The 17177-nt window shown below is 43.5% G+C and overlaps 2 protein-coding genes across 2 annotated transcripts in view; one reads left to right on the top strand and one right to left on the bottom strand.

Moving 5' to 3' along the window:
* Positions 1 to 8188, top strand: part of scfd2 (sec1 family domain containing 2) — a 40361-nt gene extending 32173 nt beyond the window's left edge. Inside the window, exons 7-10 of the mRNA XM_085927370.1 lie at positions 3656 to 3801; positions 5398 to 5532; positions 7104 to 7223; positions 8051 to 8188. Coding sequence (XP_085783496.1) covers positions 3656 to 3801; positions 5398 to 5532; positions 7104 to 7223; positions 8051 to 8143 — 494 coding nt within the window. The 3' untranslated portion in view covers positions 8144 to 8188. The remainder of the gene's footprint in view (positions 1 to 3655; positions 3802 to 5397; positions 5533 to 7103; positions 7224 to 8050) is intronic.
* Positions 8189 to 9211: 1023 nt separating this feature from the next.
* rasl11b (RAS-like, family 11, member B) lies at positions 9212 to 11076 on the bottom strand. Its single transcript, XM_085927374.1, has 4 exons — positions 10745 to 11076; positions 10595 to 10651; positions 10330 to 10406; positions 9212 to 10028 (listed from the first exon to the last, which is right to left on the bottom strand). The coding sequence occupies exons 1-4, from the start codon at positions 11046 to 11048 to the stop codon at positions 9552 to 9554; spliced, it is 915 nt and encodes a 304-aa protein (XP_085783500.1). The 5' UTR covers positions 11049 to 11076; the 3' UTR covers positions 9212 to 9551.
* Positions 11077 to 17177: the final 6101 nt, after the last annotated feature.

The raw sequence follows: 17177 nt of genomic DNA, 5'->3' as shown, positions 1-17177 counted from the left end.
ATGAATCATATAGGTTAAGTCTGGCCCCAAATAACTATTTGTGATCAGGCCAGTGTGTTTTTCTAAAGTTTCACGAGGACCCTCCAATGCTGAGCTCTCCACCTCCAGTTTAGTCACATTTTCAGATAATAAAACGTACAAATTTGAAAAGAATTTCAATACTTTTTCAAGACCACTGCTACTTTTTATTGATTTAGTGACAATTATGCTTTTAAGCATACGACAGCATGTATTTTTTTTTAGTGGCTGCTTTTTTTCCCTCAAGTGAATGTGCTGATCTTGGGACTTACATAACTGCTTAAAGCCAAAGCAGGACATCCGACACACTGTACAGACAGACCCGGTGTGCCAAAAGGAGGTTTGTTTTACATCCCATAATACACCCCACCCACCTTCTCGTCTCGCATGTGAAGCGGGGGTCTCAAATTGGATTGCGTGCAAAGTTCTAATTTTTGCTCCCTTTTTCAGTCTGTGGGCCCGAGAGTGCTAGATTTCCCTGATCGGCCATGAAAGTATGCACCTCAACACACACACACACAAATTGGCCAAGGTGGAGGTGAAAGACGAGTCATGAGGGATCTCGGTTTTCAGCCGTCGCCGTTTCATTTCTGCGAAAAATGCAACTCTGGGACAAGAAAAATGTTTCTTTTGGTTGTTTTTTTTAAATTCCCACAGAGACGAGCAAACCAAATTCAGCTCAACCTTGAATGAATGCAGTGTCGTTTTCGAAAAGACACTTCATTAAGTACACCAGCACTGCGCACAGCTTGGAATAGAAATTCCTACTATCTTAGCATTTAGCATATGAGTTAAATGAACTAGTACCGTCGTCTTGCTAGCTTGCCATATTTTTGCACAACAATCAGAACTCGCTTTATGACAGGGCACGCGGTGAAATGGCTATCCATCCAGTTGAGGATTCGACCCAGCATGTTGGGTCCAAAAACTAGCCAGTGCGGCGTTAAAGCTAGCGTGTTAGCATTCTGCCAGCCAAGTCGCTCACAACTGGAAACGGAAGCCGCCGATGCGGAATAAAGAATGACATAAGCACACTTCGGTTACATCATCCTCATGTCAGGACCATGTGGAAGCGGAACGTCACAAGATGGAAAAGCTTGACGGCGGCCGTATCCACCGTCTTCATTTTCGGAAGGTCGATAAGAAGCCTCAAAAATAGTTTCTTTCATCTTTTTTTTTTTTTCCCCCCGACTGTCACTCCTCTGAATCACGTACCCTCATTCTTTCCCCCTTTTGATCGTGCCTCAAAATAGGCAGGCGTATTTATAATAAATACATTCCTCTGATAAGTGCGGCGGCAGCAAGGGTTGCTGTATTGTTTGGCCGGTTGTTGAGGAAACACAGTGTTTTGATTCCGCAGGCCACATGGCCGACCAAAAAAAAAAAAAACAGCCGTAATGACTTATTACTTCCTTCCGACTTTGATGTCTTTCTTTCTTGTATATGTAATTACTCACGAAATGGATGTTTAACGGTGCCGGATGATGGCTAACAACCTTGTGCTGGTTCAATCCACCATGCCTTGGATTAACACAATAGATTTCACGTTAAAATAACAACTGCGGTTGTTTTGAAAAAAAAAACAAAAAAAAATTAGGACCCATTTTCTGCCACTAAAACAGCCAAGAGAATATTTTGCATTTGGACTAATTTTAAGATCATATTATCCCTCCGAGTTACCTATTCGTCCACACGAAGGAACAGTGACTCACCACTCTGCGCTTTTTTACTTCAATGCCGCTTGATGAGTACATCCTTTAATTTTCCGAAGAAGCGGATGGCTGCCCGGGTGAGTCATGACAGGGTCGCGTGAGAACATGCCGGTTAAAGAAGGTGCTGGAGGATCGGAGGCGTATCGAGCAGCGATTTCCCGTCAAATTCCGCCAATACATTTGACACGCCCTCAATCCACAACTCGCGTGAGAGTCATCAGAAGAGGCGTGCGGTTTTGGCTTGACACGGTGGATGGCGCAGAGATGAGTTGATGCGCAGGTGTTTCGGGCCCGCGGGCCAAGCCGTGGCGCTTCCGTATCGCCACCTGGGGGGCCTCTGTCGGGCTCGGTTGACGCCGCCGTCAATGCAGCGACCCGCCAGTGCCACTGAGTTAGCATTGGCAGGTGATCAAACGCCTCTCGCTCACACGCAACACGCCCGCCCAATGTCTTATTGCTTATTCTATTAGCTGGTTTATGAAAGCGTCAAACAGATGGTACCTGGCAAACCCTCGACATACCACACGCTCATTTCAACTGTGACCTGGAGGGCTAGTCAGTCCAACTTCGGGGAAAGGCCCAGGTGCCACCCCTGCTCCTATTTTAGGACGCTCGGATTATCGCGAATGCTTTAAGATAAGACCCATATCCGAACGCTCGCCACGGTCTCGCCCTGCGCTTTGTCCCCGGACTCGCGTTTAACTTCTAAGCGTCGGGGTTGGCCGCCAGACGCCGCCGCGCATTCCTGCAGACGGGCAGCCGTTCAAAACAAAGCCTGTCCCCCCTTGATTTCGGATATCATCTGCAACATAGCAGGCAGGCGAGGGGGAAAAAAAAGTTCCCAGATTAAAGACTAACAAAGCCGCCCGTGCATTATGTAAGCGCGCCGACGTTGATGGATGGAGTCGGCCCAATAAAATTAGACAAAGCGTTTGGGAAGCAGGTCACCTTTTAGAGTTACTGACATTACATGCGAGCGTTTGAGATTTTATCTCCGTGTACTCCATACTGTATATAGAAATGTCTGAAGACATGTTTAACATGTGAGATCATGTGGAGCGCCTTATGCAAGCCTCGATTTAATTTAACCTTGATGTGAATGGTGCAATAGTGGTACAAAAGTGGCAGAAAAATCAACACATTTACCTTAAAATTGCAGGGTTTTTTTTCTGTTGCTTTTATTCCACCCACACTGATTCCACAGAAGAATTAATCTGGTACTAAAGAGGCGTATAATGAGTCGTGTTTGCATTTCGCGAGGCACCTGGCAGCGCACAATGCGCCTTTGTGCACCGCTGGCAGTCGACAGCGTTGGCGTTGGTTGCGAGCCATGCTGACTACCTGCTGACACAGTTGCGGCGTGCCGCTTTTTACTGATGTCGTATAGAACTGCAACACACGTTTAATTACTCGTTACATTCCTGCCAGTGCAAATCATCCAAAAAAAAAAAAGGGTTACCCTTCATCGTAATTTATACCAGTGCATATTTTTATGTCACTTTGCAAAAACGTCAGCTTCCTATCTTTAGATGTTCTTTTGGGAAGAAAATTCCTATAATTAGTTTTGGGGTGAAGTGTTTTGTCTTTTTTTTTTTTTGCCAGTGTTTTCTTGCATGTGTTAGCTTTTTTTTTTTGTGTGCCAGTTTGCAAAGAAGCACACAACACAGGTGGTACTTTTGCTTACGCGCCAAAGACAGGCGACCTGTGGCCTGCAATTTGAAGAACAAGTAAAACCTCAGCAACCTGGAAATTATATGAATGAGTCTTTGTCCCAACTTTTTTTTCTAAAAAAATATTCTTCCTGGAAATACAAACAAAAATTCTAATCAAAATTAAAAAAAATACATATTCCTTTCCCTTTTTAACTATTATTATGCAAGTAAATGATTAAAAATATTGAAATTAAATTTGTTTTACTTCGCCAGGCTGTACAGAAGAGGAGGAGCCGAGCACCGAGCGGGTCCATTCCGCATTAGAGCGTATGTTCGAGACCCTGGGCAAGCTGAGCCACGCCCGAGACCACCTCAAGCAGCTACGTCGCGTCTACACGCCAAGCGACGGAGTCCACCAGGTACCAGCCTGTGTCCCGGCGCCATGGAACATTCTAGTCAGAAAGCACATTTTAATTATATCTTTTTAATACCACTATTTCCTGCTTGAATTACTTTGACAGCCTCCTGGTCTTTATCAAGCTATCCTATTATATTATGTAACCGTGAGAGAAGGGAGGGTTGGCCGTTGATCCTTGAAATTATTAAGAATTTAACAAACAAAAGCTGTCTTGCAATGTGGAGGATGGGCTCCACAAACTTGTAGATGGAGATAAATGCTGAGTCACAGCTTATGTAAATGTTGTATACACAAACTAACTGTATCCAGGCTTCTGTTTGTCCTCGTTTTAACTCAAACTTGCCAGGCTCCAGATGGACTTTATGCTCACGAACGCTAACTACATGAGCGCTAACTTACAGTAATATCTCTAACCTCCGCCCTAACTTCAGTTAACTTTCCCCCAAATAGCTGTCACACGAACAAAGTGAGCTAGCAAGTTTACTACAAAAGTTTTCAAAAGTTGTTCAATTGAATTACAAAAAAAGATGTTTCTTTGTTTCTTCTTTGGATAACTATATGTTCATACAATTTAACTACATTCAGGCTCCAATTACTCATTATGCTAACAGCCGCTAACCGTAGCCAAGGTCTAGCTTGTCTTTATGTCAACCATGTTCCTCATTCTGCTAGAACATTCCATTCCCTAACATGTTTTTCTGTCCCGTTGTATTCATGTAACGTGCTGTGCTGTTTTTGTCGAATTAATTTCACTAATCAATCCTCTCCACGCCAGGAAAATCCCACTTGGGAGGAAAAGCGATACGGGGGCATGTGCGCACACGTGCCTGCTAACGGAAGCGGGTTTGATATTCATGATAATGCTGTGGGTATGTTTTTGCGGAGGTGTTTTTTTTTTTTTAGGGATGTTAGTCAAGCGAGACAGATGTTGTGGCGTCAGTGTTGTTTATTTAGCGCCCACTCCGATGGAGCATGTTGACCCATTTTGTAATGTTGCTAAATTTGAGTTGATATAATGAGTCACGGCTTTGACTTTTGAGCACGTCCGCCTCACAGTGCGGAGGTTGTGGGTTTGATTCCGGGCTTCAGCCTTCTTGTGTGGAGTTTTCATGTACTCCCCTTGCCTGCGTAGGTTTCGTTCCAGATTCCAAAAACATACATGGTTGTCCATTCTAAATAGTCAGCATGCTAACAGAAGCTAACTCTTTCTGCCAACCGCAGGTGAACTACATATCAGTTAGGAGTCATCAGTTTTTCCAAGACTGATTTGAAACACGGTAAATGACGTTCACAAAAATGTTGTGTCATCCGTCTGATTATTTTAAGATTCCATCTTTGCGTGAATCTCAAACTGTGTCTGATGTTATCGAGAAAAAGACTTCTGGAATAGTCGCCCTTTTAGCTTTGAGGCTATACATGGTGCAGTCATGGAAGGAGGGTTGGAGCGGAATTCCCTTTTAAGAATATCAGATGGTGCTCCGGAAATTTGTTTTGTATGTTGCATAAGGCCTGTCCCGCAGAAAATTTATGACATATTTGAAATTGATGACTCAATGATGAATCGAGTCATTGTATTTTCATTGTCTCCTTTTTGCAGGCTACCTATCGACCTTTTCTGCGACAGATCTTGCAAGAAGTCTTCCACCCCGACAAGCACGAATGTCCTGACATAGAGCACATGTCCGGCGGCCTCACGGACCTCCTGAAGACGGGCTTCAGCATGTTCATGAAGGTCAGACATTACGCGCAGACTGTTTTACTTCATGACATTTGCTAGATGTGTCCATCATGAAGTCTCAAAACGTCCACCATTTTACTTTGAAGCAACCATTTTAGCTGTTGAACTTTTTGTCTGCTTTCCTTAACACAAAAAAAAGGTCAAATATTCTGCAAAAAGACACCTAAAGAGCTCATCAAAACTCTAATTTTAATAGTTATGCAATCTAAAGGTTCAAATACACAAATACTGTGTTCCACTTAGAAAAGTCCCGACAAACTTTCCGCTAAGAGTGACTCTCCATCACCTCCTCGACTAATCCTGCTTTTCTTTGGTGGTTTGTCAAGCTCCTTTGTGGGAGACGCGCAAACCTCAACTTGCGGGTTGTGTTAATATTTTTTTTTCTCTTGCCACCAATGTTTTCGTGCAATACACATGTAGCTGCGTCCCGCCGGGAAATAAATACCCATCCGCGGCATGTTTATCCCACATCTGGGCCTGCTTAAAGTGATGATTACTCTCAGGGAGGATGAATTAGAGCGCTTACATAACGGTGTCCTGATTTTGGGCAAATTAATAAGCGACTTGGACCGACTCAACTGGCTGAACTTTCGGGCAGTTTACGCCATTGAGACACCGTCGTCACAGATGAAACGGTGGGAAAGGTTTTCCGCCTCAGATCCCCTACATATCTAAAAATTAAATCATATTTGACCGAAATACACAAATAATGGAAGAAATATATTCGGGACGAAATACAAAAAAAAAAAAAAACTGAAAAAAAAAAAAATTGAGTTTGAAAAGGGTTATTTTCTTAAAGCAAGTGAATGTGTTTGTCAGCATGTTTTGTGCTCGTCTGATGCTGACATAACCCTTTCCATCTATGAAGCAAATCATAGGATATTTCATTTTTTTCCCCCCGTTGAAAATAATGGAACGTAAAAGAGCCTACTCCGCGTGACTATAAAAAAACCTGTCCTCCTCTAAGCTCCGCCCTCTCCCATGGCCTAGCACATGGTCGCACTTAGCGCACATGGATGCTGCGTGTTGCCGAGCGCCCTCTGACCGCGCAAGAGAGAAAGAGCGAGCGCCGACCTGAGCATCAACATGTCGACTCATCCCCTGCCATCTGCCGCCTCACGTGTACCGACGCCCTCGCCGCCTCGGCCAATGGGGCCCGACCCACACAGCGGGCCGCCCGCCCCGCTGTTAGAAATGCATCTTCAATTGCCATCTCATCCAGTGTCGTTGAATGTGTTTGAAAGGCTCCTCGCGTGTGCGTGTGCATGTGTGTGTGTTATATGAGACGACCACGTGTCATGACGCCAGGGTGTGAAGAAAAGCCTTTGTTTGCCACCTCGTGGGCCACCCGCACTTGACAATAAGCGAGCCCTTTCAAATCCAGCCCCAATTGCATAAGCATGCGGGAGGGGGTGGGCGGGTTAGGACCCCCAGCTGTTTCCCCTTCTACTTCAACGCTTTCTGATTTGCTTAAAAATTTAGATGACTTTTGACATAAAACCTTTAGGACGCCGACATGAAAAATAAATGTGGAGCTTGTTTAACTCATGTTAATCCACTAACAGGTGAGCCGCCCACATCCCAGTGACAACCCGTTGCTATTCCTCTTCCTCGTGGGCGGAGTCACACCCTCAGAGCTCCGCCTTGTCAAGGAAACTGTCGTGGCCTTGAAACCTGGAAGTCAGGTGAGTGTGCCACGTTCAGGAACAGACGCTAATAGTTTTGTGTCTTTTTAGTCTAGGCGTTAACATTTACCGGCCCCATGGGCGCATTACCATATTTAAAGTCATTTTTGCAGGTTGTGTGACATTGTTGTAACCCCCCTGCTGGTGGCCCAGTTTACTGAACGAAAACACGTGAATACGCACACAGAGCATTGCCCTCAATACGCAGATGGGTCTGTATCCCGCCATCACGTCTGCCAGTGCGGTGCAAATAAGCCAATGTAACGTATGGGCACATGACAGAGGATGGCAGGATGGATGCCGGGGCCGGGTCGACCTTGTTGGCTTTGGGGTCATGGCTAGGAAATATGTACAGTAGATGTCACTTCCACTGTGACAGCACCAACATGCCTGCTGCCATTAAAGCTTCCGGATCAGGCTACAAAAAAAACAAAAAAACATTCATTATTCTAAAACAGTCGTAAATTATGAAGCATTCATTTTTGTAGCAGTTGAAAAAAAAAAAAAACTTGGATTAAAGGCATCAAGCGAGCTGTCCTTAAAAGGACGTGAGCGCGCAGCCGAAAGCGACTCCGTGTTTCATTTCAAAGCAAATGACATCAGCGTTGTTACGAGAACGTTTTGCAAAGCGACCGTACAAACTGACCCAATATAAAAAGCCAACTTCTGCCGTCTAGCACATTTTTTTTTGGGGGGGGCGCACTAGAAAGTTGTTGTTTTTTTTTCTTAACACTCACTACCAATTCAATTGTGACATGCATCTGGGCGAGTGTTGAGCATATGATCATTAGAAAAAGAAAAAAAAAAAAGAGTGATTTCCGCCACAGGTTTTGGTCCTGTCCACCAGGCTGTTGAGGCCCACCGACATTCCCGAGCTGCTCTTCGCCACCCAAAGACTGACACCTGACATCGGAGTGTGAGGCCGCAACCAAAAAGTACTCACACATTGTAATTAAAAAGCACAGGTACTACGTTAGATTGTACATAAAGTGTAATTATTATTGATTCAACATTTTCAGCACTATGGGATATTATTTCAATAAAACAAGCACGTTGTGTGCGGCATTGAAAGTCCAGAGAGCTTATTCGAGGTAAAGGCCTCGCCATTAGCACACTAAGAAGTAATTAATAAACTATTAGCGTTTTTTTAAACAAACCCGATTCACCTGGTTACATTGCAGCATTTTTTTTCTTTTTAAACACGTCTCTGCTTTCAAATCTTTTTTCGTGGCGTATAAAATCCGAATAAGTCTTGTTGTCCTTCAGCAAAGGCTTGTTGGCTGACTCATCAAGTCGTCACAAGTTACTTGCTTTCATGCAAGACTTTGTTGTTGAAGGGCGCTCGTCTCGCTGCGTAGATGCTTTTCATAAAATAAGGTCAGCGCTGTGAAATTCATGTCTGATACAGCCTCGTGGCTGCCTGCTTTTCAGCGCTAGCTATTCCATCACTAGTGAGCGCAAGGACGTTGTGTGGTATGCGGAGACAAAATGCAAACAAATCAGCATCTCTGTAGGTTATGGGGTTTGAAAATTGCATAACAAACCCCCCTCACACCAAATATATTAACTTTGCAGTATTTTCTGATGTTTATATGCAAACAATTCCAAATGTGCATAAATGATTTGTGTAGTTTTAATGTACATGTTGATCTTTTGTTTTTTATCCCGTGAGAATAAGCAGTGTAGAAAATGCAAGACTATTTTATGTTAAGATTTTGAGGGCAGGGGCATATTTTGAAATATATTTTTAAATATTTAAAAATTAGCTGGCTTCATTTGTACCTATTCTTTAATATATTCTAAGGAAATTGCACTAAAATAATTTTGCAAATAGTAATAGTGCAATTCCAATTCTATGCATTTGATGTGGTATTTTCTTTTGTTGCCTTTATTTAACTCAACGAGGCCTTAAATAAGAACCAGCTTTAATATTTATAAATTTCACCCTGGTCAAAGTTTTACCTGTGAAAAAAAAAACAATGACAAAATGGGCTTCTTCCTTTTATTGTGAACACAAACCGTGTGAATTGTCAACAAATAAATACCACCATCACCAACAAGCAGCAAAATTAAACAAAAACATATTTGGCTGTTCAGCCCACAGTGTTTAAAGTGCAATCAGTGATAACTGCCGCCGTGTTACACCCCTCCATCTTATGCCCTGCCTCCTGCGTGAACTGTGGCGGAGCGGTCTGGAGGAACGTCCATCCATCTTTCAAGAGACAAAAGGAGAGCCTCTCACGCTCTTCATGTTTACCCTCCTTAGGACGTGATTTGAGAAGCAACTTCTCCAAGAACAAAATAAAAATTCCAAAGAGGACGAAGGTCTCACACGGACGTGACGGTACGGACTTTGGCGGAGAGCGCCTGCTTAAAGCGCCTTTTCAGGTCCTGCATGTTGGGCGACTTGGGGCGCCTTTTTTCGGCAGGAGCAGGGGGCTGCGGTGACGGCGGTAGCGCCGGCAGCTGCTTGGCTAGCTGGCAGCACAGTCTGTGGAAGGCGCTGTGCACCTGATCGAAGTCCTCGCTGGCCGACACGTCATAAAAGGCGCAGCCCAGCGCGGTGGCCAGCAGGGGGCCCTCCTGAGGTTCCACGCGGCGCAGGTGGAGCAGGTCTGCCTTGTTAGCCAGCAGGACCACGGGCGGCCCCCTGCCATTAATAGCGCACCGCGATACCCTTTGATGCAGCTGCGGCACCAGATCGAAGCTTTGGCGGTCTGTGACGGAATACACCAGAACCACGGCATCAGCCCACTGCAGGGAGCACGAAACGTGGTTGGGGAGAACTACGCCATTGTCATTCATCTGGAAAACAAAAACAAAAAAGGTTAGCTTCCACCTCTCACACACATTAAAACATCTCTTACGTTTTTTTTAAAGAGAATAATTGAATCTTTCTGCCTTAACATTCTATTTCCCTGTTAAGAGTAGATATTACTTTCATTATAATTTAAAAACTTTTGCATATAACCCAGGTTAAATTTTGTTTCACAGATCAACCTCTTTGATTTTTCCCTCTCAGAACATACTGCTTGAAGGCTTGGCCACTTAAACAGTGTCAGATAACCTCATCACAGAGAAGGGAAGAAAAAAGTAGAGTTGTTACCTCTGCACCAGGCGTGTCTTGAACCTGGAGGCTGACTTGCTCGCCGTCTACTTGGACCTCTCTGGAGTACAGGTTACCTGCAAGCAAACACAAAAGTCAATTTTACAATCAAAAAATGACAGTTTTTTTAACATAAAATATGAATACAATACAAACAGTAAATTAAAACAGAAATTAGATTTAGAAAAACGCCAATTGTGTAAAATGGGAATAATACTCGAGAGTATCCAAATGTCCGACTCAAAGTTAGTGCTCATGAACTCACCAGAATTCCTCTCATAGTCTCCAATGAATCGCCTTGTCAGGAACCGCACAACGAGCGCTGAAAATGAACATAAAAATAACAAATTAACATCACTCGACATGCTGGAAAATGCTTCCATTTGCATCATTAATTGTCATTTCAGTTTCTTACCGGTTTTGCCCACTCCGCCTGCACCTATCACGGCTATTTTAATTGCCCGGTTAGGGAGCGAGTAGTCCGGGGTTGCGCACTCCGCGATGGTCGTCATATTGTGGATTAAACGCATTTTGTTTCCCGCTGTTGTTGTCCTCTCCGTCACTGAAAATTCGCCGTCCAAGTTTTTTAATTCTCGTAGCAAAAGAACTTGTTGTAGTGAGATTCGTTTAAATATATATATATGAAGGAGTCGTCGATTTGTAAGTGCAGAAAAGTCTCTAAGTTGACTTGACTGAGCTCCTTGAGAGAGCCGGCGCATTTTATAGGGAAGGCAGTGTGCCTCCTCCTGATTGGCTGAAGGTAGATGATGCGTGTGGTGTTGGCTCCGCCTACAAGTGAACCCAAAAGCCCAATTTCTGCTCGAACAGGTGGCAAGCAGCTCAGGATAGACACGTCCTAACAAAAAACAACCTTGACATTGGCTTTCACGAGCAAAACAACTGTTGTTCTCTTGCATGGGTGTTTGAAGTATCAGGGAAAAAAGGATGCTAGACATTTTTGAATTTTTAATGCATTCGTTATCCTTTATGCAAATAAAACCTCAATTCATTAAAGTGTTTAAAATCAATGAATATTCTGACATGCTTGACGGCTGGCAACATGTAAACATGACTTGACATGTTTGTGTCCTACTTTCCCCGGCTGGCATTTAGCCTCCTGCTGCTCGGTCGTAGTCGTCCATCTTTCACACATTCATTCCCTGAGCTCCGTTGGCATGCCAGACTGGCACCGATTCCGCTTTGGTATGTCATTCTGATAAGCGTGCCGTTGACAGCGAGCGGCGTCCAAAGGTCAAACTACCAGTCCTTTATCTTGGCATGCCATCCATCTTCTGAATACGTTTAGCATGTGACCTAAAAAAAGTGATTTACAGGGCATTTATTCCATTTGTAATACTTAATAATATCCTGATCCTAATTTATTTCATATAGATTAAACTGAGATTTTTTTTTTTTTACTCTGGAACTCAATGAACCCGTAATGAATCTTAAGAGTATGGAATTAAAAGGTCACTCACTGATGTGGCTGGTTCGTAAGGTGGGGGTGGGGTCGGAGGGGTATTTATCTGGATTGAGGGCAATTGTCAAGGATCGTTGGGGTATTCATTGCAAATGGAATGTGGGGATAATTAGGGGTGCTGGCAGGCAGTGAAATACAAAAATGAGGGAGTTTTTTTTTTCTCTCTCCTTTAAATCACAGAAGGATGTCCTTGTTGACACACACATGAGGAACTTCCCAAGGCATGCGAGCCTCAGGTTGTCCATCCCCCTCCGGCAAGCCCTGGGGTCACGATAGATACTTATCATTCATTTGTCATTGTTTAGTTTTATTTGTCAGGGAAGGATTCACTTTTCAATATCCTCACATTGAGTGCATGGGGAAAAAAGTCAGTGACAAGAAGTCAATACCGGATTACCATTGGCAAGGAGCAATGCGTGAAAAGGTTGTCGGCGCAAGCAAGCACACACAAAGGCAAATAGCGCTTGTTGTGCTTCGCATTGATATGCAAACCGGCCGACGTGTTCCGCCATTTGCATCGTCAACAGCGGCCAGAGGAGATAAAATGAGGGGCTTGGCCCTTGTGTGTGTGTGTGTGTGTGTGTGTGTGTGTGTGTGTGTGTGTGTGTGTGTGTGTGTGTGTGTGTGTGTGTGTGTGTGTGTGTGTGTGTGTGTGTGTGTGTGTGTGTGTGAGTACTTTTACACACACAGGCCCTCCTCCCACCTAAGGAATTCCAGCCTTAGTCAAAGTTGTGAGGAAAGTTGAAAAATATTTCAATCCAAATTCAATCTCCATTCATGTCGCGCCGGCTGTTTACATTCCGCAAGCTGATCTCTGGCACGGCGGTGGATAATTGGGCCCCGTTGTGCACGTGCCCGGACGAACCATTATCCTGTGTGTGCTTGTGTGCGTGTCTGTGCGCGCATGTGTGTGTGTGTGTGTACGCACACCCGCCAGATTAAAAGCATTTAGTGTTGCAGTAATAACAGATGATACTGTGAGTGCTTTCGCTGCATGTGACATGTACGTTTACGCTCTTAAGACTTTAAACTGCCTGATTATTGATGTTTCACGTTGTTGACACGTTTTCTTGAAAATGCCCAATGACCACCAGGATGAATGACAATTTTACGTAAGGCAACAAAAAAAAAAAAAAAAAATGCATTACAGACAAAAGGTTCAGGCTGTGATTGAGTTAGGACATTTTCTAATAAATCGCAGGCATTGTGTTTTTGTTTTTTTGTTTTTTTTTGTCTGTACATGTTGAGAGAGAAACTGAAAGCATATCTGACGTTGAAGTCATGCGGTTGCTGGTTTTCCTGCGATTAGCGCTTTCAGTGTTTGCGAGCCAAGACGCATGCAACACGGCGAGTATCATCATTGTTACGCATTCTATTCTTTGGGGGGGTTCAAAAGAGGCCAACAGTATTTTTTTTTTATCTGCTTAAGACCTGTGTCTAACATGGCTATAGGGGAAATAACAATAACCTGAGATTACCAGCAACAACAACCAATCTAGAGGCAGTTTTGTATTTATTTAGTATTGAATTTAATTTGTGGGAGAGTGCCCCACCAAATTGAGCAGATAGTGGAAAAATATATTGTGTCTTTATTTATATTTAATACAGTGAAACATGAAATTATATATATTGACTTCTTAAGGCTCTTGAGATGTGTTAATGCTCTTATCCCACCACACTTGTCAATGAGGTCCATTTGCAGACCTGGCAGTGAAGAAGAAAACCGCCGCGATGGGCCACAGTGCCCGCGGGCCCCGGCGTACGTGCTAGCTCGTTGTTCCCACAGGGTACGTTCCGTACGATGTACAAACTGCGCGTGTAAATTGGCAAGGACAAAGGAAAGACTCGTGCGTCAGACAACTTGAACTGACTCCTTCAAAACTGCTGCTTGTAGCACACTTGCTGTGAAACAATATTTTAATAAGTGGCTGAAATAGCCACAGTCTCGTTTTCCTGCCATTTATTTTACTGTTTTTACGCACACATGGAAAGCACCTTATTGAGGGGGGGGGGGGGGTGCTGACGTACAATTCCAATCGGAACATATATGCTTCGCTACCAAAACAGACATATTTTTTATTATCTGCTAGTTATGGACCACAGATTTAAGGCCATAAAAATGTACAAATGTGGTTATTGCTTAAATACCCTTATTTTTCCGTGAAATTGCTTCAGTAGCAAAGTCAAAGTCATGTAGAAATGTCATTTAAAAAATAGAAGTTTCAAAAATACTGTTTACGAGGGGTATCGGTGCTTGGTATCGCAGTTTTCAGGATGGACCGACTGGATCGTCGGCATTTCAATTCATTTTAATGGGGAAAATGATTTGATTCACGTCTAAATGTAGCATAATTGCAAAGTGAGGAAGGCCACGCATGTGTAAAGGTAGCAGCGTGCTCTGGCAGTATTCCGAAAGCAACATGTCTCATTACGTGTTCCGCCCACCAGGACTGAAAAAGTGGGTCGACAAGCTTCCTTCCTAAAAACGTCTGCGTTGTTGTGATGAGGCCAGGCCAGGGCATGCGTTGCCATGTGTGTGTCTGCGTGAGTGTCCATGAGTGTGTCATCGTTAAAAGGAAATATGGGTATCTCTTCGGCCGGAAAAACAAATTGCAGTTGAAGTGAGCGCATCTCTTCCGGGAGAAAATTGTTATTGATTATTTGATGTCTTTGTTGCTCGCTACTACCCATCTAGCAATCATTCATCCATCTATCCATTCATCCACCTATTTTTATGTATTTTTCAGAGATTGGAAGTACTAATAAACAATTGCGATAATGCGGTTGCATAAGTGTGCACACCCACTAAAAACTGGGGATAAGGCTGGGTCACATTCAATATCATGCTAAAAGGGAGTGAATGCACACCTTCCAACTTTTCAGATGCTTCTGATTGACCGAAATATGTTCGACTGGACTTTGCTGATATTTCGTTTGGCTTTCCAGCAGAAGCCTGAATATTTTTTAACATGCTAACTGCTCATGACTATCATCATTAATATGGCACCGCTGTTGGGAATAGTTATTTTATTTTAAGGTGCCCATTTTATTGACACCATTATGTATAAAGTAGGTCAGTGTTTCATCCATATGCATGCCTCCTTCACACGTCAATCAATTAGTAGCGAGGGTGACTCAAGTTGAAGCAATTGTATTTGTGAGGCGCCCGTGACAATGCCGATGGTCTCACGATTATGTCGGCGGAATAAGTGTGTCAAGTGCTGTTATGCAAACAATCCCGTTAATTAAACTTCTTGTTATGATCCATATTTGTATTCATTCATTCATTCATCTTTTGGACCACTTCTCCTCACGATGGTCGCTATCCCAGCTGACTTTGAGCGATAGAACACTGTTCACATTCGCACAGCCATTTTGCCCCCCCATTCAAAAATAATTAGAAGCAAACAACAATCGAGGCTTGACCGCAGCCAAACACCTAACCTACTGCTAAGTGGTCCCTCTGCTTGCACTGAGTGTTTTTGTGATGATGAGCTCTGCATGTCCGTCTGCCGTGTTGCCAGCACGCCCTGTTGCTGATCTGTTTAATGAAGCCTCTGCTTCAGACATGTCCAATTGAGACCGTTGGGAACACCGTGTACTAAAGCCAAGAGGCATGCCAGACCTTATATGTGTGTGTGTGTGTGTGTGTGTGTGTGTGTGTGTGTGTGTGTGTGTGTGTGTGTGTGTGTGTGTGTGTGTGTGTGTGTGTGTGTGTGTGTGTGTGTGTGTGTGTGTGTGTGTGTGTGTGTGTGTGCGTGCGCGTGCGTGTGTGTGTGTCATAATGATTACCCATCTATTCTCTATTACAGGGGCCACTGAGAGCTACTTCTTGTAAACTGATTAGTGCCAATATGATACATGTCTGAAATAACAAATTTCCTCAAATGACCTTTAATAAAATTAGTTATGTTAATAATGAATGATATTCACTTTCATTCACTGAACATGCTGAGGATAAAGAAATATGTTTTGCAACACTTCCAGATCATCAGCCTTGTGAGCGGATGGCTGTGTGTGAGTGTCCGGGGATGTCGTGGCCCACAGCAGCTGCTCATGAGTTTTTATGTAAATAGCCGCAAAGGTTTGGGGGTTTTTAGATCATTTCAATGATACAGCTTCATATTTTTCCTTTTACAGGAAACATGCTTATGATGCATGAAAAAGTCTTCCATGTGCAGTGAAAGTGCAAACATCCTGCCTGGACACCACGCTTCGCCTACCTGGCATGAACGTGTTGTGGAAACAAAATTCCAAGGTACCCACACCACAACATGAGCTTGTCAGCCCAAAAAGAAAGATAGTGCAGATTTTATCTCCATCAGCGGAGAGGTTTCCGGGCCTATTTTGGTTTCATGGATGTCGCTCAGTGTTCATCAGCCGCAAGCAAGCCCACCAAGAGCTAGGGCAAAGTTAAACAAAAACAAAAAAAGCGGTATGACTCAGACAAATTAATACAGTACATCCACACAGGGACAGAAATAGCAAAAGGAGTCTGTGGAACGTTTTGTATTGAAAGGCCACCAGTTGCAATTGTTTCCTCGTCAATTACAGGCTGACATAATGTAAGCAAAGGAAGGTGCATACCAAACATGATGCCCTCCCCATCCTCCGCTGCCCTTTCCCTTTTGAAGTGCCTTTCATTCCAATTATTTGTTGTATTCCTTTATTTTGGGGGCTCCACATTTAAATGCTAAGTAGATAATTGCGGATGGGTTGTTATGAAAGCACAAATCAGGATGGTGCATTCTGAGGGTGGGAGAACCCCTACAGAGAGAATTCTGTAACCCCCCCCAACCGAATTTTGAAGCAGTTAAGAAGCTAAATTTGAAAAATAAATTTGAAAAAGTCCAAGAAAACCTTTCACAAATTTACTGAAATCTGCAGACGTGATCATTTATTTTGGGTGAGTTTTACATAGGAGTTGTCTGCCTGGAAGTTTAGAACACAAGAAAAGAGTATGAAGTAAAAATTAATATATGAATTTTTTTTAATTTGATTTTCAGCCTAATTTGTTCTTTGAAATGTGATAGTTAAAATGTAAACAACAAAATATAAGCAAATATTGTATCCATTTCGAAAAATCCAGTAGAGGCCAATGATTGGTTGCAGCTCAGCCATGTCCCCTGTGATTGGCTGTAGCTCTCTTTCAATCAAATACTTACCTCCAAACCAATCACTAGGTTTGGCGGCAGGTGGGCGGGGCTCCATGACGTCCCCACTGAAGCATTTCCCTGTTTGTTTGCTAACAACCTCCCTCTCAAAACTACACCATTATGCTTGTTTTTCATGTCTTCTGACGATGGAGCCGCTTCGTCTCTAAGTTCCTCTCCACTCTCTCGGAGGTCTTTGCTGCCCGTATGGTGCC

The sequence above is a fragment of the Syngnathus leptorhynchus genome, chromosome 13 (assembly GCF_054491065.1).
Source record: "Syngnathus leptorhynchus isolate UIUO chromosome 13, UIUO_Slep, whole genome shotgun sequence".
Classification (NCBI taxonomy): domain Eukaryota; kingdom Metazoa; phylum Chordata; class Actinopteri; order Syngnathiformes; family Syngnathidae; genus Syngnathus; species Syngnathus leptorhynchus.
Note: the sequence above shows the minus strand (reverse complement) of the source record. Positions and strands in the feature narration are given on the sequence as shown.